Source organism: Peromyscus leucopus, chromosome 1 (genome assembly GCF_004664715.2).
Source record: "Peromyscus leucopus breed LL Stock chromosome 1, UCI_PerLeu_2.1, whole genome shotgun sequence".
NCBI classification, from domain to species: domain Eukaryota; kingdom Metazoa; phylum Chordata; class Mammalia; order Rodentia; family Cricetidae; genus Peromyscus; species Peromyscus leucopus.
In genome coordinates, this window is record NC_051063.1 from 188,121,700 (window position 1) to 188,149,678 (window position 27,979).

A 27,979-nucleotide genomic window follows, 5' to 3' on the forward strand; every position below is an offset into this window, starting at 1 on the left:
ACCATAGCAATAAGTTGGAATCAACCTCATTATCTATCAATAGATGAATGGATAATGAAAATGGCTTATATATAAAATAGAATGCTATTGAACTTAATAGAAAATATAAAGATCTGCAGAAGAATGTTTGGACTTAGAATGTGCAATATTAAGTGAGGTCATAAATTCTGAGACAGAAAGAAACCACATTTTTCCTCATATGTAGAATCCAGCCATTAATATATGTATAGGGATTTGATGTATATGTGGGCACAGTAGAACATGGAGAAAAGAGAACAATAAAGGTTAAATATCAGGAGTTGAGGTTGGACTTAATGTAGGTAATAAACACCTGTTATGAAAATGCATATATAGATAACTGCTTTTCTAGTTCTAATTCAGTCATATTTTTTTTTCTTTTCCAGGGTGGATAAGAATATCAAAATATTTAAGGCACAAGCCACTTAGAAAGTATATAGATAATACAAAGTAGACTTTCTTTTTTAAATTTCTTTTTTGAGGAGGGGCCACAAAAGGTGGGCAGACATGGAAGGACTCCAAAGGGATTGTGATCGGGTTGCATGAAGTGAAACTCCCAGGTAATCAATAAAAATATTATGTGGAAGAATATATATATATATATATAGTCAATTATGAAAACATAAAATCAACTGTGATGTTCTAGAACTTTGGTTCTCAATTACTACTCTAAATGCATAAAAATACATTGAGTTGTATAGTCTTTGGGTCTAACTTCAATGCATGTTTTTCTTTTGCTGTTATTTGCTAGCAATATTTTTTTTAAAGTTTAAAAAATTTACCAGGAGCAGGAAACTAAAGGCTTCCAATGCCTCAAAATATAAGAATTCTAGAAAATTAAGGGACATGACCACTGACCTGGGGCTTTTTTTTTTTTTTTTTTTTTTTTTGGTTTTTCGAGACAGGGTTTCTCTGTGTAGCTTTGCACCTTTCCTGGAACTCACTCTGTAACCTGGGACATTCTTATTGGAGAATCAGCAATTTTTTTCTCCTCTTTGATTTTTTCTTTCAGGAAAAATGAATAGATGCCTTGCTGTCCTTTCAAATCAAGGTGTAAAAAAGAAAAGTAAAAATTAATACTGAAAGGTGGTAAAGAACAGTGTCAAACCACACAAAAAGACCCAAATAAAAGAATATGACTAGGTGTCTGCTCAATGATCTGAAATTCAGGAGAGCATGAAAAGACATTTGAAACTCAAAGAAAAAATCACTTTCAACAATATTGTTGCACAAAGAAAATTACTTTCTTAAAATTGATGGAAACATAAATGCATTTCAAGATAGTCACCAATTAACACAATTCATTTCATTAAAAAAGCATGGCAGATAATAAATTAGAGGCAAAACATATATAGGAGAGTCAGAGGAATCATTCATGAGAACATGGGAAACAATAAATTTCATGTGAGGAATAGAGAAATACAAGAGAACTAGGAAGTAATCACCCAAGAGCAAGTCAGCAAACCACTAATTCTCACAGAGAAGGAGAGGAATACTCCCAATAATTCACCCAGCAGCAACATCAAAAACAAAACCTTAGAAAATAAAAACGCCATGAACAAAAAAATCTAGCCTCTCTGGAAACCAATATGGAGAATCCTCAATCAAATAAATTAATCCTCAAGTTAAATAAATCTAACACATGACTCAGCTGTTACACTTCTTGGCATATTCTCAAAAGACTCAACATCCTACTCCACAGATACTTGCTCATCCATGTTCACTGCTATTCTACTCCACAGTAGCTACAAAAGGGATTAAAGGTGTGTGTCACCAGAATGTTAGTTTCAATTCCTCCAGGGTAATAGGCCATTGGAAAATTACCCTGTCTCCGGTCTGCACAGAAACTCAAGAGTCTTGGAGTTAATGACTCAAAGTCCCACCCGAGTCCCTGTTAATGGCCAATGTTTCAGCCTTCATCATCAAACAATACTTTCATCCCCATTGTACTTTTCCACTAGGTCACTGCACAGGCTACAAAGAAGCTATAAAAGCCCGACCCTCCACTCAGGCCTCCGATCTCTCTCTTTCCTTACAGTGGCAGCCACTGTTCTGTGTCTCCAATAAATCTCTGAGTGTTGTTGCCTGGTGTGACTTTGTGTTAGCAACATGCCCTTCCTCTGAAAAAAAAAAAAACCTTACACTTCCTTTCCTGACTAATATCCAAAAGTTCTCCAGTTATGCTGAATCTTCAGGTACCACTTATAACATGAAAGTTAGCGTGGATGAATGTAAACTTCAAGAACTTTGTTCTTTTCACCAAAGCAAAGAGAACCAACCATGTTTGCAAGTATCACCAGATGAATTAAAATATTCTATTAGATTATTTTATAAGAATATTTTGGTGTTAGTTCATGCCTTTCATCTCAGCACTCTAGACACAGAGGCAAGCAGATCTCTGTGAGTTTGAGGCCAGCCTGATCTACCCAGTGAGTTTCTGGTCCACCAAGGCTATGAAGAGAAACCCTGTCTTGAAAAACCAATATATTATACATATAGCAATATATACACATAGCAATATATATACACATATACATATAGCAATACACACACACACACACACACACACACACACACACACACACGTGAACCAGAGAATCATTTAAAAAAATAAAAAAAAAATCAGGTATAGTCCAGTTCACGTGACATAAAAATCTATCAACAAGGGAAGACATCCACAGCAGCATTTCGGAGTCGGCTTTCTCAAGAACAGCAGAGAAACTGCTCGCACCCCCGGTCCCTCCCCTCCCATGTCCCAGCCCTGCAGCTCCTCTGACCTGGGAGGTTCCAGGGCCCCTGGGCTGCGGTTCCCGCTGCTGTCCTGCTACTGGTGGCTTTCCCAGGCCGCCCTGTCGGTGGTGGTGGTAGAGTGTGTGTGTTTCCCTTCTTTGGGATTTGCTGGTGTGAGATTATCTATTGCCTTTGTTTTTGTGGGTGCAGCTAACTTCCTTTGGTTTGAGTTTTCCTTCTAGTGCTCTGTAGGGCTGGATTTGTGGAAAGGTATTGTATAAATCTGGTTTTGTCTTGGAATATATTGTTTTCTCTTTCAACGATGATTGAAATTTTTGCTCAGTTTAGGAGTCTGGGCTGGCATCTATGGTCTCTTAGTGTCTGCAAAACATCCGTCCAGGACTTTCTGACTTTCAGGGTCTCTATTGAGAAGTTGGATGGAATTCTGATAGGTCTGCCTTTATATATTACTTGACCTCTTTCCTTTGTAGCTCTTAATATCCTTTCTTTATTCTGTATGTTTGGCATTTTGATTATTATGTGGCAAGGGAACTTTTTTTTTTTGGTCCAGTCTATTTTGTGTGGTGTAAGCTTCTTGTACCTTCATAGGGGTGTCCTTTTTTAGGCTGGCAAAAGTTTCTTCTATGATTTTGTTGAATATATTTCCTGTGCCTTTGAGATGGTATTTTTCTCCTTCTATTGCTGTTATTCTTATGTTTGATCTTTACATGGTGTCGCATGTTTCCTGGATTTTTCTTTTTTTTTTTTGGTTTTTCGAGACAGGGTTTCTCTGTGTAGCTTTGCGCCTTTCCTGGAACTCACTTTGGAGACCAGGCTGGCCTCGAACTCACAGAGATCCGCCTGGCTCTGCCTCCCGAGTGCTGGGATTAAAGGCGTGCGCCACCACCGCCCGGCATGTTTCCTGGATTTTTCATGTTAAGGATTATTTGGATTTAACATTTTCTGTGAGGGACGAATCTATTTCCTCTATTCTATCTTCAGTGCTTGAGTTTCTGTCTTCCATCTCTTGTATTCTGCTGGAGATGCTTGCATCTGTAGTTCCTGTTCACTTATCCAGATTTTCAATTTCCAGCATTCCCTCGGTTTGTGGTTTCTTTCTTGCCTCTATTTCAATTTTCAAGTATTGAAATATTTCCTTCACCTGTTTTATTGTTTTTTCTTGGCTTTCTTTAAGGGATTTATTGCTTTCTTCTATTTTTTTTTGTTTGTCATTTCCTCAATTTCTTTAGGGGAATTTTTACTTCCTCTTTAAGGGCCTCTATCATCTTAATAAAGTTATTTTAACATTGTTTTCTTCTGCTTCATCTACATTAGGGTGTTCAGGTCTTGCTGTTGTAGGACCACTGGGTTCTGGTGGTGGTTATTTTGTTGAATGTATTCTCACACAGGCATTTACCCATCTGTTCTTCCAATTGGTGTGGGTGGCGCTTGTGTCTATAGGTTTTGCTGAAATTGCCGGAGAGAGCTGTCCATGGGTGGGATGCTGGGGTAAGTGTGGTTGGCTGGTGGAGTGCACCTTGTGGGAACAGAGTCCAGTGGGTAGCAGCAGTGGTGGTGTGTCATGCCCGCAGGTCTCTCATCTGATTGTCAACTGCTGGGCTCTGTTCTTCCAATTGGTATTGGTGGTGCTTGTGCCTAGAGGGACTGCTGATGTTGCAGGGCATGGTTGGCTGTGGATACTAAGGCTTCTGATGAAAGCCCATTAGTATTTCCACTAAGCCACTTGGCTTTAGATACTTACTGTATAAAAGAAAATTACTGTAAATGTAAAAGTAACTGAAGTAAAGCAGATAATGTTGTTGTTAGTATTTTACTCTTTCTTGGCGGGGCTGGGGTGGGGGGCTGGCCACCCAGGTCTCAAATAAATGACACACAGAAGTTTATTTTTAATTATGAATACACAGGCATAGCTTGGCTTAGTTTCTAGCCAGCCTTCCTTACTTAAATTATCCCAACTTCGTTTTGCCTCTGGGCTTTTCTTTTTCTATTCCTGTATACCTTTCTTTGTTTCTTACTCCATGGCTGACTGAGAGTATCTGGGTGGTTGACCCCTGGAGTCCTCCTCCTTCTCTGGCTGCTAGAACCTAGCCCTCTCCACCTAGTTTTCTTCTTCTATACATACTCTCTGCCTGCCAGCCCCACCTATCCTTTCTCCTACCTTGCTATTGGCCAGTTCTTTATTAAGCCATCAGGTGTTTTACACAGGCACAGTAACACAGCTTCACAGAGTTAAATAAGTGCAATGTAAACAAAAGGAACACACATTAAAATATTTTACACCAAAAACATTGACTAAAGGGAGAACGATGTGGTGGGTGGGTTTGGGCAGTGAGTGGGTCTTGTGGGTACAGAGTCCAGTCAGTGGCAGCTAGGGTGGTGTGGCAGGCCAACAGGTGTCTCAACTGCTGGCTGGCTGCTGTGGTCTGCACCACACAGTGGGGTTCCACCAGAGTTGGGGCTGGAGCCCAGCTGCCTTGCTGAGGCTGAGATGGGAGGGAGAGGGGTGTGGGATGTGCCCTGCTTAGGGACTGGGGGTTGGGTAGCTCAGCTGGGAGACCAGTCACTCACCAGTTCATGAGAATGGTGTGGATGCTGCTTGTGCCTGTAGGGCCTGCTGATGTTGCCAGAGAGGGCTGTATGTGGGGAGGATGCGGGAGTAGGTGAATTTGGAATTTGGGCAGTACTGGGTCTTGGGGAATCAGAGTCCAGTGGGTGGCTGCAGTGGTGGTGCAGCCTTCTCACAGGTCTCTCACCTGCTGGTCAGCTGCTGGGGTCTGCTTGAAGTGATTTTTTTTCTCCCTTGTCCTTATATCAGACCTGGGGTTTAGAGATACTGCTGCTTTCCTGGATGAATCGAATGCACTGGCTTTAGTCAGGCCCTGAGGTATCAGGGGCCAGGTGACAGTGCTGAATCAATCACCACAGGAAAGGTAATAGTATTTATCATAATGGGCAACATAGACCAAACCATGTTTATAGTGGCCTCAATGTAATACTCTGCACAAGCAAGTGAATTTTATGGTGGCATGACTCTTAAGGATCTATGGTACCATAGGACCCATCATGGCGTTTCCAGGCAGAAAACAGAGAAGAAGCTTACTGAATTTTTGTTTGATCCCCATAAGCAGAAAAATTCTTAAATGAATCAAAGAGAAACTACACTGGATTGTAGCAAAAGGCAATCTAGTCCAGTGAATATATTCCAGACCAGATTGCAAACCCAGAACCCCTTAAAAGGGACAGGTGGGTTTCCCTAAAGAACCTTCAAAAATACCTGAAGATTTTACTATTAGCCTTTCTCCAGTCCTTCCCCCACAGAGACCTAAGGTCTTTCATAAGATAGAGTACACTGGGATAATGGAAACAATCCTACTTTCTGGGGTGTGTTATATACTGGTTCAGAATTGACGCTTGTTCCAGGAAATCCCAAGAAACATTGTGGCCCTCCAGGTAAAGTAGGAGCTAATGGAGGTGAGGTGATTAATGGCATTTTGGCTGAAGTCCAAATCACAGTAGGTACGGGGGTCCCTGAACTCTCCTGTAGTTATTTCCCCAGTTCCAGAATGGACAATTGTGATAGACATACTTACAAATGAGCAGAATTCTCACATTGGTTCCCTGACCTGTGGAGAAAGAGCTACTATAGTTGGAAAGGATAAATGGAAGCCTTAGAGCTGCCTCTGCCAAAGACAATAGTGAATCAAAACCAGTATCACACCCCTGGAGCAATTTCAGAAATTAGTGCTACCGCCAAGGACTTGAAAGATGCAAGGATGGTGGTTCCCAACGCATCTCCTTAATTCTTCTATCTGGCCAGTGCAGAAGACAGATGGATGATGGGGAATGACAGCTGACTCTTGAGAATTCAATGAGGTAGTGACTCCAACTGTAGCTGCTGTACCAGATGTGGTGTACCTTCCTGAGAAAACACATCTCCTGGTACATGGGATGCAGCTATTGATGTAGCAAATGCCCTTTTTCTCATTATCTCTCCATAAAAACCACTAGAAGTAGTTTGATTTCAGTTCACAAGGCCAGCATTATGCCCTTACAATTTTACATCAAGGACATATTAACCCTCCAGCCCTGTGTCACAACTAATTTAGATGGAATCTCAATATCTGTGTCTTCCACAAAATTTCACACTGGTGCACTACATTGGTGACATTATGCTGATTGGACCAAGTGAGCAGGAGGGAGCAACCACTTTGAATTCATTGGTAACACATATGTGCAAAAGAATATGGGGAATGAATCCAACCAAAATTCAAGGGCCTTCTGCCTCAGTGAAACTCTTAGGAGTCCAGTGGTGTGGAGCATGCTGAGATATTCCTTCAAAGTGGAACATAGGTTATTTCCCCCGGTCCTCCTCCCACCACCAAGAAAAAGGTACAACCATTAGCGGGCCTATTTGGACTTGGAGACAGAACATTCCTCACTTGGATGTGTTCCTTTGGCCCATATACCAAGTGAGTAGGAAATCTGCTCCTTTGTGTGGGGCCTGGAACAGGAGAATGTTTTTCAACATGTTCGGGTTGCTGTGAAGACTGCTCTACCACGTGGACTATTGGTAGCATGGTGGCAGTGGCGGGGGGTGGGGGTGGAGGACAGCCCCCAGCTACTACCAGTGTAATGCAAGAAAATCCATGAATGCAGAGAGAGCTTAGGAAAAATTCTTACATATCTGAGGGCTAGACTTTTTCTATCTGAGGGGTAAATAATAGGAAAACACACACTATTTCTGATAACTTTCTCTTCTACTTAAGAAATCCTCTCAAAAATCTCTCTCTTAAAATATGTCTGTCTCCACACAGGTACATCCCTTTACATACAGCTACATTTTCCCACAACACTTATACAGCTTTCCCTTCTCTCTGAATATCTCTCACCCTCTCCTGCCTAGCCATTCATGTTCTCTACTCAGCTCCTTCTGTGCACACACACTCACATTCTAGCATACACACACTCACTCACTGCCCAGATCTTTCCACAATTCCTTCACATAGCTCTTCCTTCATGGCAGCAGCTCTTTCACCAGCTCTACATAGCCGTCTCTCTGCACACCTTCGCTGCGGCCTCACTGCCAAACTTAGACAAATATAAGTTACGTTTTCAGGAGCCTACCCATTCTCAAAACACAATATAAGTCATGTAGTTTCCTTAGGCTAGTAATGTCACATTGACCCATGCATGTAACTCTAAGTTGGTGAGGGATCCCAGACAGTAAAAAAATGGCTGAACCTTGAGCAGGGTACATGCACAAAGAGAACTACTGCAAAGAGCTATTTCTCCATGTAAACAGAATGGGCCCTACACCCTGCCTGGCCAACACACTAAAGCTGACCCCATTGTCATGGATGCAGGTAAGCTAGCCCTGAGGATGTGAGAAGAGAAGAGTTTACCCTACCACCCCTCATATGCTGCCTACAGCAATTGGAAGAGAGGACCCTTCACCTTGTCTGGACAACACAGTAGAGCTGGCCCTGGTGATATGAGTGAGGGGTACCTAGATCCGAGGGCAGGAGAACTGGCTCTTGTAGGCTGCACTAGGTGGGCTGGCTGAAGCACTGCTGCAGAGCTCATCTGGGTAGTGACAATGAGGGAAAGCTAGCAAGCTGACCAACCTAGGCACAGAACCAGGGCTATGAATTGGTCCATCCCAACATCCACCAAATCTATGAACTGTTGGAGCATGTGAAGGGGACAAACCTATAGATCCAAAACAGCAGGACCTCTATAACACAGGATAATAGGATATCCAAGAGAAGCTCCAGTGAGCCCATTATTAGTGGGGTAACAGAAACCAGAGGCCTCTGGCCAGACAAATGATTCATGGTAATAAACACTTGCAAGTAAAGAAGAACAGACTAAAGGGCAACCCGTGTCTCAAAGGGCAACAATTCAGCTTCCATGATAGGATTCTTCCTTTGTTTGCATATTTTTGTTTTTGTTTTGTTTTGGTGCTATTTGTATTTTTCTTTTGTTTTTGGTTTTTCTTTTAAATTAGGTTTCGTTTGGGGTGAGGAAATTGCAAGGGAAGATGGCAGATGCTGGGGAAAGGTAGATAAGTGGGAATGGAATACATGATGTGAAATCCACATGAATCAATATATGTTAAAAAAAAAGATAGCTCTTGGCCTCCTATTGCACCTTAGTGGAAACTAAATGTTTGACAATGGGCCACTAAGTTACTGTGTGACCTGAGCTGCCCATCATGAGTTGGGTGTTATCTAACCTACCAAGTCATAAAGTAGGACATGCACAGCAGCAATCTTTTATCAGATGGAAGTGATATATACATAATCAGACCTGAGTAGGTCCTGAAGGTAAGTTACGTGAAGGAGTTGCCCAAATGAATGTTTTGTCTACTCCTGTTGCAATGCTGTCTGCTGCCAAGCACTCACTTATAGCCTTATGGGGTGTGCCCTATGAATGGTTGACTGAGAAAGAGAAGACTATGACCTGATTTGCTGATGGCTCTGCACATTATACAGGCACCACCCAGAAATGGACAGCTGCAGCAACCCTTTCCTGGAACAATCCTGAAAGACAGAGATAAAAAGAATTCTTCACAGTGGGCAGGACTTTGTATAGTACACATTCAGTTTTTTTTGGAAGGAGAAATGGCCAAATGTGTGATTGTTCATTGCCTCATGGGTTGTAGCCAATAGATTGGCTGGATGGCTAGGGAATGGAAAGAGCATAACTGGAAAAATTGGTGAGAAAGATATCTGGGAAAATATGTGGATATATCTCTCCAAGTGGACAAAAGATGTGAAGATACTTGTGTCCCATGTAAATACTCATCAAAAGGTCACTTCAGCTCAAAATCATTTCAGTAACCAAGTACATAGGATGACCTGTTCTGTGGACAGTCAGCCTCTTTCCCTATCCATTCCTCTCATTGCCCAATGGGCCCATGAACAAAGTGGCCATAGTGGCAGAGATGGGCATTAGGCATGGGATTGGCAACATGGACTTCTACTCATTAAGGCTGACCTGGCTACAGCTGCTCCTGAGTGTCAGGTTCACCCATAGCACAGACCAGCATTCAGCCCCAGATATGACACCATTCCCCTGAGTGACCAGCCAGCAACCTGGTGGCAGGTTGACTACATTGGACCACTTCTTCCATGGAAAGGATAATGCTTTGTCCTTACTGGAGTAGATACTTATTCTGTTTATGGATTTGACTTTTCTGCAGGGGATGCTTCTGCCAAAATCAACACCTGTGGACTTACAGAATGCCTCATCTACCATCATGGTATTCCACACGTTATTGCTTCTGACCAGGGAACTCACTTCACAGCAGAGAAGTGCAACAGTGGGCCCACGATCATGGAATCCACGGGTCTTACCATGTTCCCCACCATGCAGAAGCAGCTGGCCATATAGAAAGAAGGAATGGCTTTTTGAAACAACAGTTTCAGGGCCAATTAGATGGCAGCAGCCTGAGGTGTGGTAGGGTTCTCCAGAAGCGAGTATATGCTTTGAATCAGTGTCAAATATGTTATATAGTTTCTTCTTTAAGCAGGATTCAGGTATCCCAGGAATGAAGTGGAGGGAAAGGAAATAGTTCCTCTAACTATCACCCCTAATGACCCACTAGGAAATTTTCACACCCTGTTCCCTCAATGTTAAGTTCTGTTGGTTTAGAAGTTTTGGTTCCAGACAGGGAACATTCATGCCAGGAGCTGAAACATCCATTCCATTGAACTGGAAGATCAGACTCCCCCTTATGGTGATATTTTATTTGTATTAAAATGTTATTTGTATGTTAATAAATAAAGTTGCCCAGGGGTCAGAACTATTAGCAAGCCATAGAAAAGCAGGGCAGTGGTGGCGTACACTTGTAATCCTAGCACTTGGTAGGCAGAGCTAGGTAAGTCTCTGTGTGTTCAGGGATACAGCCAGTATTGGATACACATGCCTTTAATCTCAATACCAATCATAGAAAACCTGGAGGTCTATACAGACAGGCTGTGATGACGCAGTCATGTGGTTGGGTTTACAACCAATGAGAAGGCAGAACAGAAACTCTATATAAAGACATTAACACAGAAAGTAGATCTGGTTCGGAGGGGTAGGACCACTGCAGGAGGATGGGTAAGGTTTTAGCTCTTAGCTCTGACCTCTTGGCTTTCTTCTTTGCATTGGTTCTGTGTTTCTTACTTAATAAGACAGTTGGCTACATCTACACCCCCTGGTCACTTTTGGATTCTAATGCCCTTAAACCAACAAGCTAAGAAAGGAATAAACATGTTAGGAGGGGTGATTTTCCACATTACCAGAAAACGGGATTGCCTCTCCACAATGTGGATTAGAGGGAGTATGTCTGCAGTGCAGGAGAGCCTTTAGGGTGTCTCTAAGTGTTACCATGTCCTGTGATTAAAGTGAATGGGAAACGACAACAGCCTAATCCAGCAAGGATGACAAAGGGCACAGACACATCTGGAATGAAGGAATGGGTCACTTTTCAGGAAAGGAGCCAAGACCTGCTGAGGGTGGAGAAAATACAGAATGGGTAGTAGAGGAAGGTAGTTAATAAGCACTTGTTAAGGCCATGTGACCAGCAACAGAGAGGAAAATTACAGTTGACATTAGTGTTTCCATTGTATTTTCCTAAGTATGCTTTTGTACAGGTATTTGTCGTCTTTCAATTTCTTTGCCAAGTGATGTAATGTCAACTAAGAGAATACCGATGGTTATCATATTTAAATTTGAGATACTAAAGTCCTGTTCCACAAGAGACATTGACACCTATTCTAAATTTCAAATGTGTTTGCAGCTGTACAAGAGTGGGTTGTATCATGTTAGGTGTAATTATGACATGGTTAAATACATAATGCATTTGTGATTCTATTTGGTACAGTTACATTGTGTTTAGCTGTTATTATGACCATTTAATGTTTTCAGTGGGAAATTAATCATGACATAAGAAGATGTGATTGTGTGTCAAGTTGACAAGGAGTGGACTTGTGATGGCTACTCTTGCTTGTCTAATTTACAATATGTGCAATGAACTACAATCCAGAAAAGGAGGGCACACCTGTGGGATTATTTTTGTTTGGTTTGAAGTGTGTGAATCCATTATTAGTCCAGACCTTAGAGATAGGAAGACAAATGCCTTAATCTATATCTGGAGGTAGGAAGACACATGCCTTGAAAAGGATCATGAGCCTGGAGGATACAACTTTAATCTGGGCCATACCTTCTGCTGGAAGTCTATATAACAACAGGGAACAATGAAGTTTTTGCTCCTTGTCTACTTGCCCTAGCCTTGCTAGCACATCTGTTCCCTCACTGGCTTTGGAGCCTATTTCTTTTGGGTTCCAGCATATACTGACAACCAGTTGAGACATCCAGCCTAATGGAATGAGTACTAGATTCTTGGACTTTCTGTTCACAGCTAAACATTGTTGGATTAGCTGAACAGTAGGCTGTAAGTCATTCATATATACACTTTATACTCACTTCTTCAAAAATTTTCCTTGAGTGTTTTATATATGTATTCATTGGGCCTGGCATCCACAACTCTGCATTTTGATTAGTTGTGGTTTATTTGTAGTGTTCTCTGTCTGTTGCAAAGAAAAGTTTTTTAATAACTGGTGAAGACTATGCTTATCTGTGGGTATAAGGAAAATGTTTAGATTTTTGTTAGTGATTATGCTGGTTTAGTAAAGTGGTAGTTGTTGGTTCTCCTCCAAGATTTATGACATCACCAGCACTGAGCAGTCATCCAGGTTTCCAGGGCCAGTCATGGTTTCTCTTTTGTTAAGAATTTCTTAAGTCCAATTAGAGAGCTGTTGGTTACCACCAAGGTATGCTTGCCACTGCTGCCCTCAGGGTTATTGTACCATGATGATCACTGATGTGGTTCATAGGCATCACAGCTGGATAAGACTGGTCATTGTCTTCCACATTTGGAAGCTTGTATGGTGCTTCTGGTATGATGATAACTATTCTTTGTGGAGAAGTTTTCTTTGTTTTGAGACAAGGACTCTCTGTTTATTAACAGTTGTCCTAGACTGACTCTGCAGACCAGGATGGCTGTGACTTCATAGTTTCCCTTTGCCCCTGGCTCCTGAGTGCTGTGATTAAAGGTTTGCATAATTTTGAAAACTATACATAACTTTTTAACACCATGTCATGACAGACTACTTGATAGACATGAATAAAAAAGTGGATCTTATTTCTACTGATATTGAAAACCTCTAATCCACTGAATTGGAAACTCTAAATGAAATAGAAATTTAAACAACATGAAAAAATATGTAAACAGAAGTAGCAATGAGACTGAAGCACTAATAAAATGACCCTCCCCGCAAACCCCCAAATGACACCGTGACTTGATTGACAGGGTTCTATCAGAACTTCAAAGAAGAACAGCAAAGCTACATAAATACTTGAAACAAAAAGGAAGACTTCCTGACTCTTAGTATAACCTGATATTAAATGATGTACTGATATAACCAAACAGAAATAACAGTGCTGCGCTCATTTTAAAAATTTCTATTATTAGTTCTTTCTCTCTCTCCCCCCCTCACACACACACTCACAGAATGTGTGTATAAAAGTGTGTGTGTGTGTGTGTGTGTGTGTGTGTGTGTGTGTGTGTGTGCCTCAAATATTGTCCATTCTCATGTGCTACCTGTCTACTACCCTGGTCCACAATTCCAACAAATCTATTGTGTTCATCTCCATTCATTTTCCTTGTGACTCCATGAGAGTAACCAGAGCCATCTGTGAGACTGTGGGTTTGGAGCTATGTGTTGGAGCCTGGTGGGTTCAGCAGAGGACTAAAAGGCAGTGATTCTTCTACAATGCATCCATCGCCAACATTTGAGAGGTAAAGGGTGGGCCCTGTGAGCCTTTCTCTTTCCTAGTCTAATAGTGGTCTAGTGTAAGGTCAGTGCAGGTCAGTACAGCAGCTGTTGGTTACTGATTACAACAGCTGTGTGGAGTCTAGAGAATGGCATGTCTTAGCCCTTACTCCTCTTTCCCTACTTATTCCCTACTTATTCCCTTTCCTCCACCTCTTAATGTTCCCACAGCCATAGAAGGGAAAGTGTAACTGACATTTTCAGGGCTGGGACTACATACCTTACTCGTTTTCTGTATCTTGGATAGCCAAGAGTCTCTGCATTCACCGCTGCATTAAAAAAAAAAAAAAAAAAAAAAAAATGTTTTATCTCAAATTACCTTTAGCATGAGTCACAAGACTTGTTTCTGAGTTAGTAAAATGACAAGACCACCATCTAGTGGTGAGAGCGGTACAGAGCGGGATGAATTCAGCCCTGCGCTGTTAGGGATGGGCTGACCACTGACTTCCGGAGACACCTATTTCTTTCCAAATTCCGAGTTCCTAAATGTCTCTCCCCAAGGCACATTTGCAATATTTGGTTCTGGATTTTCATGTGTGTGTTAGCGTTGGGACGCTGGAATCTGAATTTAGCCTGTTATCATTTGGTGTACATCGTAGCCCAGCCTGCTGGCAGTCAAGTCGAGGTTAGGCTGTCTGTGTTTTATCTGAAGGGTTCAGATTCACTGTGGGGGTCAGATACGGGGTGCAGCGTCCTCCTAGATCCAGTTCTGGTCTAGGCTGGCAGCGAGCATGTGGGGAGGCTGTGCAGAGCGGGTCCAGGGCAGCCTGACAGCTGGAGCTGTGTGGAAGGCAGCCTGAGACCGGGTGGAAGGGGCAGTTCAGTGGGGCGGGGACATTCACCCGGAAACAGCGGCTGGGAGGATGTGGAGCATTGGCTGAACGTAGGGGAAGAGTGGAGTGTGGGAGGGGTTAAAGTGGTGACGTAAAGGGAAGCTGGGACATAATATGAGACCGAGGATGTTGGAGCGGGGCCAAGGTCAGCAGTGCTGAGAGGGACCATTATTGTTCCTTGCTGCACCTTTGGGAACCGCGTGGTGCAGACCTGGGTGCGGAGGACACGGCTGGGAGTCGGGGGAACGGAAATCTCCCCGGAGCCGCAGTCGCCGCGCGGGGCGGCCTGGGAAAGTCACCAGTCAGCAGTGCAGTGGCGGGAACCGCAGCCCGGCGGCCCTGGAACCTCCCAGGTCAGAGGAGCTGCGGGGCTGGGACACGGGAGGGGAGGGACCGGTGTGCGAGCAGTTTCTCTGCTGTTCATAAGGAAGCTGGCTCTGAAGTTCTGCTGTGGATGTCTTTTCCTTGGTGTATTTTTGATTCTATGGAATAAGCCTGTTTCTTTTTTTAAAACTCATCTTCTGATTACCCAAATATTCTTGTAAGAATAATCTAATCGAATGTTTGAATTTATCTGTTGAGATTTGCAAACACGATTCTCTTTGCTATGATGGAAACGACAAAGATCTTGAATTTTACAATCATCCATACTAACTTCCGTGTTATACCACTTCCCTATTTAAGAGAGGGCCTATTTACCTGGAGACTTGGATTCACTGAGAGCTTTTAGATAATAGTCATGAAAGGAACGCCTGCAAATTTCATTGAATCTGAAAGCACATTTTTTTTTTTTTGCGAGTTAGACAGTATACTTGTAAACATTAACTTTTAAAAGTAAACGCTTATCCACCATTAATTTTCCCTCTGAGACATATGCACACTGGGATGTAAATACAGTATTCACAAAAGTGTCTTTGCCAGGCCTTGTGGCACAGGCCTTCAATCCTAACACTCAGAAGGCAGAAGCAGGTGGATCGAAGTCTGTTGGAAGTGGTAAGGTGTACATAGTGACTTTAAGGACAGGTAGTACTACATAGAAAAACCCTGTTTCAAGGGGAGATAGAAGACAAAGAAAGAAATTGGAAAGCATTATAATGTAGAATAATATTAGAAAGCGTCTTTTGAATACTTATGATAACTCATCTGTATCAGAAAAATCTCTGCAATAGTCTTTTGTCTCCTTGGTCCAAGAAAAGCATTCTGTACGTGGACATATGACTAAACTTTTATTTTTTATTTTTTTGGTTCTTGTGTTTGCTGTGTTTGAGACCAGAACTCACAGTGTTACTCTGGCCCAAACTCACCATGTAGATCAGTCTGGACTGGAAAACACAGAATTCCACCCACCTGTTTCTCGCAAGTGCTAGGGTTAAATGTGTGCACCAACAGGATGATTCAAACTGTTGCATTTTCTTTTGTGGTCTGTTGACAGCCTTTGGTGTGACTGTGGACATCTCCCAGGAGGTGTGGCCATGCCTGGACCTGCTCTGAGGGCTTTGTACTTGCACTGGATATTGCAGAATTGCAACAGAATGGTCTCTGTGGGTGAGAATAGTTTGTTTGCAGTCTCCCTTGCTACTCCTCAGTATTTCTTGACAAACTAATTTGCAAGTCTGTGAGCTTTGTGTGGATGAGTCTCACATCCCACAGAATAAAGTCAAATCCTCAGCGGAAAAAGGGAAGTTTTCATGAAATCTTCTCTCTTATTCATGTATGTCCTTTTGGGAGGTGTAAGACTTCATCATTATTGGCCCATGATCAATTCAGAACCTCCCTAGTGTATAATATTCTCTTTCCAATCATTCAGTTCCATTTCTGCCCCTTAGTTTTGATTGAACTATGACTGGAAGTGTGATTACAGTTACAATAACTAAAAACGCTTTCTAATTGTTTTCAGTATTCTGACACTGAATCATTTTATAATACTGTATTTAGTTTTCTCATCATCTCCTGAGCACAGTACTGTGTTAGATATACCCATGTTTACTGAACAATCCCTTTCTCATGTGCAGGGCTCACTGATCACCCAGACCTGCTCACCTGTGCAGCAGAACAAAGTGGCCTGGAAGGAGAAAGGAGACAGTAGCTAAGGATCCAGGTATGGTGGAGACATTGGTGAAGGAATGGAAAGGGGATCAAGTGAATGTGTAAGTGGGACATGAAATCAGTTTTGCCACATTCTCTTTCACTAGAGATAATTCTGGAGACTCCCACTGAGAAAAATCTCAGGATTATCCTAATGTGGGCATGTTAAGATCAATCCATGTGACTCTATTTAATGGGTAATAGGGATTTATTAAGATATAACTACACTCACGAATACAGAACTGAGTAAACAGCTCATAGTGAATCCACCTGGATCCGTGACCCTTCTCCCTTTCTCTTTAAGAGGTCACAAGGGCAAGAAGCACTGCCTCTTTTGGACCCTACAGCCCAAGGACATGGGCAGAGCAAATACCATTACATTTCCCCTTTTTGTCTAAATAAGAAGGTTCTAAACTTAATGCAAACTATGTACAATAAGAATGAATATCAAGTATTGTCCAGGAAGAAGAAAAGGTAATAACATAAACAAAAATGGAACTACAACCAACAAGAACAACATCAAACAAGAAAGACATGTTAAATGTCCAGAAATGTCTAGAAGATAGATAAATGACAAACTACTGAGATTACTCCAATAGCTGTCCTATCCTGAAGATTCTAACTCTAGTACTTAATATGTTCTAGCTAAGATATGAGAAGATTGTAACTGTAACTACCTTGTCTTTAACTCCATCAAAGAACTGAGAAGGAACATAATAATACCTGAGAACATGGAAAATGCAGGCAAGCAATTTCTGAAATTCTTGCGAGAATAGACAGAGACAGTTGGCAGCCTGGACAGTCACCTAAAGTTTCTCACCATTGTTGGGGCATCCGATTTGGCTACAGACCTAGACTATCTGACAGGCCATTTTCAGAAGCAGGGATTCTGAAAGACCATATTACCCTGTCTTGGCAGAGTTCTGTAGTCACTTTTCCTTGTGTCCTGCTCGTCCAGAAAGGACAGCATTTATCCTATCATCAGTAGAAGCAAGGGCAGTTCTTTGCCTGACAGGCCATTTTGTGCCAAGAAGACAAACTTCCAAATGGAAATGTCTTAAGCCTAACATTCTCTCGGGATCAGATCTGTGCTGCCAGGAGCAATCATGTTTCATGTCAACAGAATTCTAAATTATCAAAACATTTAAATGCCATGTTCTCTAGGTCTGTGAAGTGTTTGAAGATTACCTACCCATCTGACATATGCTTCTGTAAACCTGGAGAGCCTAACTAACATAACTATAGAAGTGACAGACATGGGTAACTATAAATCTGTAAATTTATTTCTCTACCTAAATAACCTAAGGGCTAAGGCTTTACATTAACTAGGTAAACAGTCTGTAAGCAGATGTGCTGTATAAGGACAATGAACTCAAAATTGTGACAATATACAAAGTATCTTAAACAGAGGTAGAAATGTATAGTGCAATATAGAGTATGACAACAATATCCTTAATATGTATCAATATACAAAATATCCTAAGCAGAGGTAGAACATACATACAGTATGACAAATATAATTTTACATTTGTATCAGTATACAAAATATTTCAAACAGGAGTAGAAATATAAGTACAATACAACAAATATAGTTTTGTATTTGTGTGAATATCCCAATTATTTTAAATGGGAATATAAGAAGAGTTTACATTTGTATCAAATATACAAGAATCCTTATCAGTGCAAATTATCCAAGGCTAAGAGTTGGCTAAAACAGTTTACTAGAAGATACAATAATCTACCTTAAAATACTATACATATCCATTCTCTTTTTTTCTTTTCTAAAGGAGAATACTGAGTCTAAATTTTAGTGTTCCATCCCCAACCTTATAACCATTTATCCATAACCCTGAGAAAATGAAATCTTTGGGAGACTGTTTTCTTAGAATTGCTTCCTGCTGTTTAGGGGGTGACAGTATCTCTGTAGGGTCCTGTAAGAAAGCATAGATAGTTAGGTCTCAGTAGGGCTAGCTGTGGAGTCTGTGGCCAGTCTCAGAGTAATGGATAAGGTTGTCTGAGATTCTGGCTACTTTGGACTACAAACTGGTCTGGACAATTTCGAGATGACTAGCTGAGATGATCCAGCCTGACAGACTACTCGAGCAAGGCTGGACTACAAACTGGTCAGGACAATTTCGAGATGAATAGCTGAGATGATCCAGCCTGACAGACTACTTGAGCAAGGACTTGTGACAAGCCCTGGACTTTCCTATTATGCAGAGACTGGACAAATGATACAGGACTTGACAATTAACCCAAAAATTTTCTCTTCAAGATTCCCTAAAGATATCTTCACCCTTTGAAAGCGAAAAGAAAAAGAAAATAAGATATGAGATCATTGAATCTACTCTGAGAAAAAAGATAAATAATAGGGTAAATAGATAGATCACTGAATTTACACTGAAGAAAAAGGGGAAGACATAAAAATGACAAAAGGTAGACTACTGAATCTATTATGAAAAGAAAAAAGAGAGAATATGGATATGATAAGATAAAGAGGGAGATTGTGGAATCTACTTTTAAAAAGGAACTACTTGATTTAAATAAGTAATGAAAATTTTTTGTTTGAGTTTATCAAATGTTACTGGACTGGACATTGTTAATATATATAATGGAGTTTTTTTGCCTGAATCTGTCAAATGCTAATGGATTAGACATCGTTAATGTAATCTTAACTTATTGGATATAATTTTTTTTGTATTAGTTATAAGCTTTTTTAAATTTTAGACAAAAAAGTGGAAATATGGTGGTATTGTGTTCCCCCCAATATTGTGCACCCTAATAAATTATTTCCTGTGTTGAACTGTTGACCTTGTGTACATCCTACTTCACAAATGAGTCTGTCAGATACGCTAAGCCTATAGGCTGAAGATGATGCCCCAACACTGCCGAGAAACCTCAGGTGACTGTCCAGGCAGCTGGCTGTTTCTGTCAACTCACAATTTTTTGGCAGTTGCTTGCATGTACTTCCTGTTTTTATTTTTTATTAGGTAATATTATTTTCCTTCTTGGATCTCTGAGGGAGTTGAAGATTAGTTATAGTTGAAGATTAATTAGGATAGAAAGTGAATTAGATTTTGGACTTACCAAAATAGGATAGATAATGGAATTATTTTCTCTGAATTTGTCAAATACAAATGGACTAGACATTGTTTAGGTATTTATTACTTGTATATATTGTATATAGTTATTGTATTTTTGTATATAGTTTTTCTTATGTTAGTTATAACCTTTTTCCTTTTTTCTTTTTGTTAAAATAGAAAAGGGGAAATATGGTGATATTTTATTTGTATTAAAATGTTATTTGTATGTTAATAAATAAAGTGTAGTATGATGGACCATCTCATCTTGGAACTGTCCTGAAGAATTATCAGTCCAAAGCTGATCATTGAGTAATGTGCTTAGGTACAATGGCATCTTTCTGGATGAGTAGAGTCTTGTTGTGGGGCCCCATCTTCCTTCTGAAGACTTCCTTCAGTGATTGCTATTAGAAAGATTTATTGTGGAAAACTTGAACATTATTAATATCAAAATGGAAAGTTTGGATTTAGGGTTATTTGATGAAGAATTTCCAGAAATCAAGGATAAGCATGGAAAGAAATAGAATCTTGACAACAGTGATCCCTAGATTATTGGTTTTCTTCTATCCCACACCAGTTGGCTTTTCTGATATGAGACAGAATCTTCCAATTTTTTCTTGTAGCAACAAGTTTGGGTTTAGAGAAGGAGAGAGCCACATTCCAATTCCAAAGCCAGCTTGATTTATTATCAAATCAGTACAATAACTATTCTAAAGTTAAAGAGATATTTATATTAGACAGTGAGATATATCTCTGTAGAATATATTGGTACCAATAGGTCCTTCCTTTATGTGGTAGACATCTAGGTGTCCAAGGCCTTATAATTTCTTGAAGATGGGTATTTCTATTATCCTGTAAAGACAAAAACAGAACCCTGCCCCAACCCTTGTTCGTTGAGTTTTTCTTACAACTTGTAGAGTTGTCTCATCAGTGGATGAGCTTTCACTCTTCTCCTTATCAAGGGGTTTCTCCTGTTCAAATCAAATTTTTATTAATTCTGTTGGTATCCATAGCTTTTCTTCTCCTGTAGAAAAAAAGCAAAAGCCCTTCCACAATGTAGGAAGTATCCTGGTTTCTATTCCAAGGTCAACACATCTTTAAATTAAACAATTTGGTTTAGCTCAGGAGTTTTTTTCTGTTGTCCAATGTCTCTCCACAGCTGTTGTCCTTTTCTCATCAGCATTGAGAAAATTCAAGGTTAATAAAGCATTATGTAATCTATTTCCAGGGGTCATTGTTATCTCTTTCTGTTTATTTAGCATATCCTTTAAAGTTTGGTTGGATCTTTTTATGACTGCTTGGCCTGTGGGATTGTTGGTATACCTGTAACATACTTTATATTGTGATAAGCAAAAAACTGTCTCACTTTATTGGAGACATATGCTGGGGCATTGTCAGACTTAATTTGTACAGGTATTCCCATGATGGCCATAACGTCTAATAGGTGTGTAGTCCAGAATCAGCCTTTTCAGAACTCATAGGAGTTGCCCATTGAAATCCAGAGTAGGTGTCAATGCTATAGTGTACATATTTTAATCTTTCAGATTCTGCAAAATGAAACATCCATCTGCGAAAATTTCATTTCTTTGTATACCTTTAGGATTGCTTCCTGCAGGTAATGGACTTTAGTTATAGAAGAAAAGAGTAGGACATTTTTTTTTTTTTACAATTTCCTTGGCTTGTTGCCAAGTGATGGAAAAGTCCTTTTCAAACCTTTGCTATTATCTACAGTGTTGCTTTAGTGAAATCAGTTGTGTTAATTTGTGACTATCTTGAAATGCACTTATGTCTCCATCAATTTTAAGAGTGTAGTTTTCTTTGTGCAACAATATGGTTGGTGATGGTTATCACTTCAAGTTTCAAATGTCTTTCCATGCTCTCCTGGCTTTGGGATCATTGACTAGACACCTGATAGAATTCTGTGGCTTGGGATTTTTCATGTGGTTTGACCTTGTTTTCTAACAACTTTCAGTATTAATTTTAGCTCTTGCTTTTTGTCCCATTAATTTGAAAGGGAAGCAACCATGTATTCATTGTTCCTGAAAGAGAAACTCAAAGAAGAGAAACAGTAAGAAATGGTTGATTCTCCAGTAAACATGTCACAGGTCAGTGGTCCTTTCCATTATTTATCTAAATATGTTATACTTTCATGTATTAAAAGCCTTTAATTTTCTGCTTCTGATGATTTTTTAAGATTTTATTATGAACAATTCTACAAAAATACAAACAATAAAATCACTCACTGAAATTAAGTAGGTCCAGAGACTATACAAGTCAATGTACAGTTAGTGTTGTCTTTGGGAACAGAAGCTCTAGAGCCTCATGTGTGATTTTATATTTTCACAGTCGAATATATTTTGATTTATTTCACTACCAAAACCCCAAACACCTTTGGCAGAATTAAAACCGGAAAAGCACTTAGCTGTATATCCTTTTTCATAACTAGTGTTCATTACCTGCATCAGTCCCTGATAATTTAAACTTTTCTGTTCTCTTTTCTCCATGTTATACTGTGCTGACCTATACATTGCTTCTATATACATATTATTACTGGGTAGATTCTGCATATGAGTGAAAACACGGTATATTCTTTCTAAAAGTATATGACCACTTAATATTACACATTTTGGGTCCATCCACTTCCCTGCACATTTTCTTTTTATTTTTCTCTTCAGCTGAATTATACTCCGTTTTATACAATTTTCATTGTCAATTCATCTCTTGATAATTACTTTCATTCCAGTACTTTTTCTTTTGTGATTAAAACAGCAATAACATGGGGTATGAATATCTTTGTAGTGGGGTGTGTTGTTCTCTGGGTATATGGCCTGGAGTTAAAGGGGTGGGTCATATGTTAGTGCTCTTTTCAATTTTTTTCAATAATCTTCAATTCCCACAGGACATTAATTAGTCCATCCCTACATCAACAGTGAATAAGGCTGCCCTTCTCTCCATATCCCCTCAAACATTTGTTGTCAGGTTAGTTGATAACAGCCATTCTGCCTGGGGTGAGGCAGTATTTCTAAGAAGTTTTAATTTCCATTTTAACAGTTGGCCTTTTGGGGATCCTGGACTCTTTTGCAATGTTTATTGGCCTTTTGAGTTTCTGTCTTTGAAAAGTATCTATTTATTTCATATGCCCATTGGTTGATTTGCAGTTTTATTTCCTTGGTATTTAGTTAATTTAATTTTTGGTAAATTCTTGCTATGAGCCTTATCCAAAGTGTCATTGGTACAGATTCTCTTAGCTATACCGTAAACATTATTTGGTGTGTTTTTGGACTTCCCTCAACTTTTATTACTCTTTGGGAGTAAAGTGAAATATTCTTCAAAACTCTGTTGCCTTATGCATATTCTTAGGGAGATTTTGGATTATATCCAATATAGCTGTTGCAAATTTTTCTCTGTTCGTAGTGGCCCAAGCATGCTCATGAAATTAATTCCATAGAACACTTATCTTACATGTTAATGTTAAAATTGACAGTATGTAGTGCTGTTACAATCCTTGCTACTGTGGAAAAAAATCAGAACCCTTTGTCTACAAAATCAGTCATGAATTCTGCCTTCAATACCTACCCCTTTTGCTATTTAATGGTGTGGCATTGGACCTAGAGTTTAAACATCCCAACTGAGTCTGTTAGAATAGTCATGTAAGGCCCAAGTACACAAAGGATTGAATTGTGTTAGTGTTTTAGCACAATGTTCAGGTACAACATTTAAAGTACATTTTCTCATAATGAATTTTCCTTCTGAGACATGTCTGCTGTGATCCTGTGTAACAAACACAGAATCAATAACATATAGACAAGCATGTCCAGACCTTAAATGTATTTCTTGTTTCATGTATACTGCTTGTAAGACTGTTGTTTCATCCTATTTTCACAGAGTTAGAACATTCATGATAGAATGTCACTGTATTGGAAATCTTCTCTTTGAGTAATTATCTTCTCTCCTCTGCATTCCATCTCCTTATATCTGGTAAAGCACTTCCAGGTAGTACATGATCAAACCATACTTTTTGCTTTCAGGGTCTGTTGACATTCAGGGATGTAGCTGTGGAATTCCACCAGGAGGAGTGGGAATGCCTAGACTCTGCTCAGAGGGCTTTGTACATTGATGTCATGTTGGAGAATTACAACAACCTGGTCTTTGTGGGTGAGAACATTTTGCTTGTAAAATTCCTAACCCATCTTTTGTTTCTTCTGACTTCATAGGATGTAAAATCTGTTAAGCTGTCCTGAAAAAACCAACAGGAGACAAGGCAAAGTGTAGTAGTAGGAAAGAACTTTTTCATGCTATTTAGTTTTCTCTTTCCATTTTCCAATGTGAGGTGTCATCCACCCTTCATTTTGGTTCCAAGAGTTCATAAACTCAGTAGCATATATTTCCACTCATATCTTAAAGCTCTATGTCCATTATTGCAATTGACTGGTTTTAATTGTGAAAAAATTCAAGATATACAAACTGAAAATACTAAAATATACTGAAGAATTTGAGAAGAAATATCAGTTGAGAAATCTTGCCTAAATGCCTCTTCTTTCTGTTTTCCTGTACCGAGTGCAGTACTGTCTTACACTTGTGTAATCTTTCTAAAAGTTCTAGCATGGGTCATGGGCTACCTCAAAGAACATGTGGATTATTGTTTGCAAGGTTGGTGTGATCACCTGTCCAGAAAGAATGAGATTGCCCTGGAGTGTGGAGAGGAGAGAGTAGCCACAAGTAGGGTATGCTAGTGAATGAGCAGGAGAACAGTGAAGGGATTGAGTGAAAGAGAAAGCAAGGGCTGAAAATGATGGCCTTGTGGTATTCAGTTGCACTTGAAAGGATTTCTGGTCACTTAACTTAGTGTAGTGTCCTGGCTCCAGGATGCATCCTATCTGTTGTAATAACTGTTAGAAGCTGTTGTGAATTATGGTGACTTAATAGTAGTATAAAATGCAGTTTTATTTGACTATGCTTATAACAGATTGGAATAATTTTACAACATTTTAAGTCTAATGTGAGGTCATGAAGTAGGGTTATTCTGTAATTGCCTTCCTTGTGTGCCTATCTTCTTACTACAGCCTTCATTTTCTTCCCAGTGGAGAATACACAGACACCCTTCTGGAAAAAAATCTTAGTAGTCAGTGTAAGGAGTAGACTTGAGAATAACCATGAGGAAAGTTAAGAAATACAGCAGTGTGTGGAGCTCAGACAATAGAGAATAGAAATAAGCAATAGCTTCCCATGACAGCCCTGCCTCAAATGATCTAGAACCTCTGATGCCTGGCAGAATTCTGTCTTTGCATCCATTACTTTTTAAGAATCTAATGTGTTTTCCTAGTGAGAAAACTAAACTCTTTGATGCTTTTAAGTAAGACTTTAATCTTTTAAGGGATTGAATCTTCTGAAAAGTACTCTTTATTGCCTATCACTTAGTAAGTAAAAATACTGTGATCCTCAGATTGGATTAAACTCCATCAATTTCTGAGAATAATTATTTAAAGATAGTGACGTGTATCCTAAATATAATTAGTCAGTGAGCTCTATACCAAATGACCTTCTATTATTTTTTTTCATCATTTTCCCAGTTAGAGATTTTTGATAAAGATGAGATATCTATTATAAATCACTGACCTTTGAAGGCTGTCATGCTGTTCTTTTGAGAATCCATACAATTACCATGAGTGAAAAATATCCATTTCTGGGAGCTCTAATCCAATAGTTCCAGGTATTTATCTTAAAAGAGAACTTAGGGAGATAGTCATTTATCACATGTTTATTATTGGAACAAGCCCTATTAATCTGAATTGTACTAATTTTCAGAGAACTATTGCAAATGTGATCCTGTCCATCAAAATGTGAAGACTGAAAAGGAGTCTTGTCAATGTACTGAGCTTGGCAAAGTGCTTCATGACCCCTCCACATGTGCACTTTATAGAACAAATGAAACTACAGAAAACTGTAATAGCTACAGATGCAGTAATCACAGCGATGCCTCTATTGACTCATCAAACCCAGACAGACATGAAAGCATGCACACTGGAGAAGAACATTGCAAATCTAAAGACTGTGAGAAATCCTTAAATTTCTGTTCCAACCTTACTCAAGATCAGAGACTGTACACTGCAAAGAAAGAGAACAGGCAGCGAGAATATCATGACTATTTCAGCTCTGCTTACAGTCTTTTGCAACAACCAATCTACATTGGAGAGACACCACACCAGTGTGGGATGTGTGGAAAATGCTTCAGTACTGCCTCAAACCTCAGTGTACATCAGAGAATACACAGTGGAAAGAGACCCTACAAGTGCAATGTTTGTGAAAAGTCTTTTACCCAGCGTTCAACTCTTAAAATACATCAAAGACTTCATACTGGGGAGAAACCTTACAAATGCAAAGAATGTGGAAAGTCATTTCGTCAGTTGTCAGGATATAATAACCATCAAAAATTGCATACTGGAGAGAAACCTTACGAATGTAAGGAATGTGACAAATCCTTTGCCCACTGGTCTACTCTCAAGAGACATCAGAAAATGCATACTGCTGGGAGACATTATAGTTGTCAAGAATGTGGCAAGGCCTTTCATCAACTTTCACACTTTAGAAGCCATTATAGACTCCGTACTGGAGAGAAGCTTTACAAGTGCAGTGACTGTGACAGATCCTTTACCCACTATTCATCACTGAGTAGACATAGGAAAACTCATTCTCTAGAGAAATTTCACAAATGCAAAGACTGTGGTAAGTCCTTTCTTGAATTATCACATCTTAACAGGCATTACAGAATCCATGCTGGTGACAAACCTTATAAATGTGAGGTATGTGACAAGTCCTTTACCTTGAACTCAACCCTTAAAAGACATCAGAAAATTCATACTGGGGAGAAACCTTACAAATGTATGGAATGTGGTAAGTCCTTTACCCATTATTCAAATCTTAGAAAACATCAAAGAGTTCATACTGGAGAGAGACCTTACAGTTGTCTGGAATGTGACAAATCTTTTGCCCACTCTTCTGGTTTAAGGACGCATCAGAAAATTCATACTGGAGAGAAACTTCACAAATGCAAAGACTGTGACATGTCCTATATACATATTGCAAGTCTTAAAATACATCAGAGAGTTCACACTGGAGAGAGGCCTTACAGTTGTAAGGAATGTGACAAATCGTTTACCAGTTGCTCACAACTTAAACGACATCAGAGTGTTCACACTGGAGAGAAACTTTACAAATGTAAGGAATGTGACAAGTCTTATACTAGCTGCTCATACCTTAGAGCACATCAGAAAATTCATACTGGAGAGAAACTTCACAAATGTAAAGACTGTGACATATCCTTTATCCATATTGTAAGTCTTAGGAGACATCAGAGAATTCATACTGGAGAGAGACCTTACAGATGTAAGGAATGTGACAAATCCTTTATCAGTTGCACAGATCTTAGAAGACATCAGAGAGTTCATTCTGGGGAGAAACCTTACAAATGTATGGAATGCAACAAGTTCTTTACCCAGGACTTTAATCTTAGAAAACACCAGAGAGTTCACACTGGAGAGAGACCTTACAGCTGTCAGGAATGTGACAAATCCTTTATCCAATCTTGTGGTTTAAGGAGACATCAGAAAATCCATCATGCAGAGAAACCATAGAAAAGCAAAGACTGACACATCCTTTATTCAGAGTTCCAAATTTAGAAGGTATTTGAAAATTCATACTGGGGGAAACATGGTTTGAATAATGTGACATAGCATTTTCCAATATCCTCTGCTTACAAATCACAACAGTATACAAAATAGAAACATAAAGATAAGAAACTTGTGAAACTCTTTAATGAAGGTTTACATTTTAAAAAATATCCTAGTTTATATTAAAATAAAATTCTGCAAATGTAACAGTGGGAAAAACTTTTTATTTTAATTTTGTAATGTATATGTATGCTTTGCCTGCAAGTATGCCTGTGTACTACATGTATGCCTGGTATAGGCGGAGGGCAGAAGGGGTCATCAGATCCCCTGAATGTGTAATTACAGACCATTGTGAACTTCTGTGCATGTGTTTGGAATTGAACACTGGTCTTCTGGAAGAGCATCCAGTGCTTTTACCCACTAAGCCCTGTCTCCAGCCCCTGATTAAAAATGTAATGAAAACATTTTCTTGATCAACATACAAAAATTCATAATCATGCTAGGTGTGGTGATGCACTCCTTTATTCCCAGCACTCAGGGTGCAGAGGCAAGATCTCTGTGAGTCTGAGGACATCATCATCTAAATACTGAGTTCCAGTACAGTCAGGACTAAATAAACCCTTTGTCAAAAAAAAAAAAATCTAATGAAGTAACAAGAAATA

At 39.6% G+C, this 27,979-nt stretch overlaps 2 protein-coding genes and 1 pseudogene across 4 annotated transcripts in view; 1 reads left to right on the plus strand and 2 right to left on the minus strand.

Moving 5' to 3' along the window:
* The window catches only part of LOC114688539 (zinc finger protein 54-like), a 406,652-nt gene that overhangs the window by 189,000 nt on the left and 189,673 nt on the right, over positions 1 to 27,979 (minus strand). The gene's annotated exons all lie outside the window — the stretch shown is intronic.
* The window catches only part of LOC114688971, a 364,483-nt pseudogene that overhangs the window by 146,838 nt on the left and 189,666 nt on the right, over positions 1 to 27,979 (minus strand).
* On the plus strand, positions 14,575 to 27,524 carry LOC114686993 (zinc finger protein 54-like). Of its 2 annotated transcripts, XR_005090841.1 has the most exons (5): positions 14,575 to 14,838; positions 15,918 to 16,030; positions 16,498 to 16,583; positions 21,665 to 21,755; positions 22,550 to 23,672. XR_005090841.1 is itself a non-coding variant. In XM_028861690.2 (3 exons), the coding sequence occupies exons 1-3, from the start codon at positions 21,726 to 21,728 to the stop codon at positions 27,279 to 27,281; spliced, it is 1,983 nt and encodes a 660-aa protein (XP_028717523.1). In that variant the 5' UTR covers positions 21,711 to 21,725; the 3' UTR covers positions 27,282 to 27,524. The 2 variants fall into 2 exon arrangements, 1 of the variants encoding a protein (XP_028717523.1); XM_028861690.2 differs by lacking the exons at positions 14,575 to 14,838; positions 15,918 to 16,030; positions 16,498 to 16,583; positions 22,550 to 23,672 and adding exons at positions 23,679 to 23,805; positions 25,456 to 27,524 and having other exon boundaries at positions 21,711 to 21,755.

Bases quoted from the DNA above. Each gene is read 5' to 3' on its own strand.
- LOC114686993 (XM_028861690.2), top strand. From the start codon at position 21,726: ATGGTTGATTCTCCAGTAAACATGTCACAG. The intron at 21,756-23,678 runs GTCAGTGGTCCT...TTTTGCTTTCAG, and splicing joins CTCCAGTAAACATGTCACAG to GGTCTGTTGACATTCAGGGA. The intron at 23,806-25,455 runs GTGAGAACATTT...ACTAATTTTCAG, and splicing joins CAACAACCTGGTCTTTGTGG to AGAACTATTGCAAATGTGAT.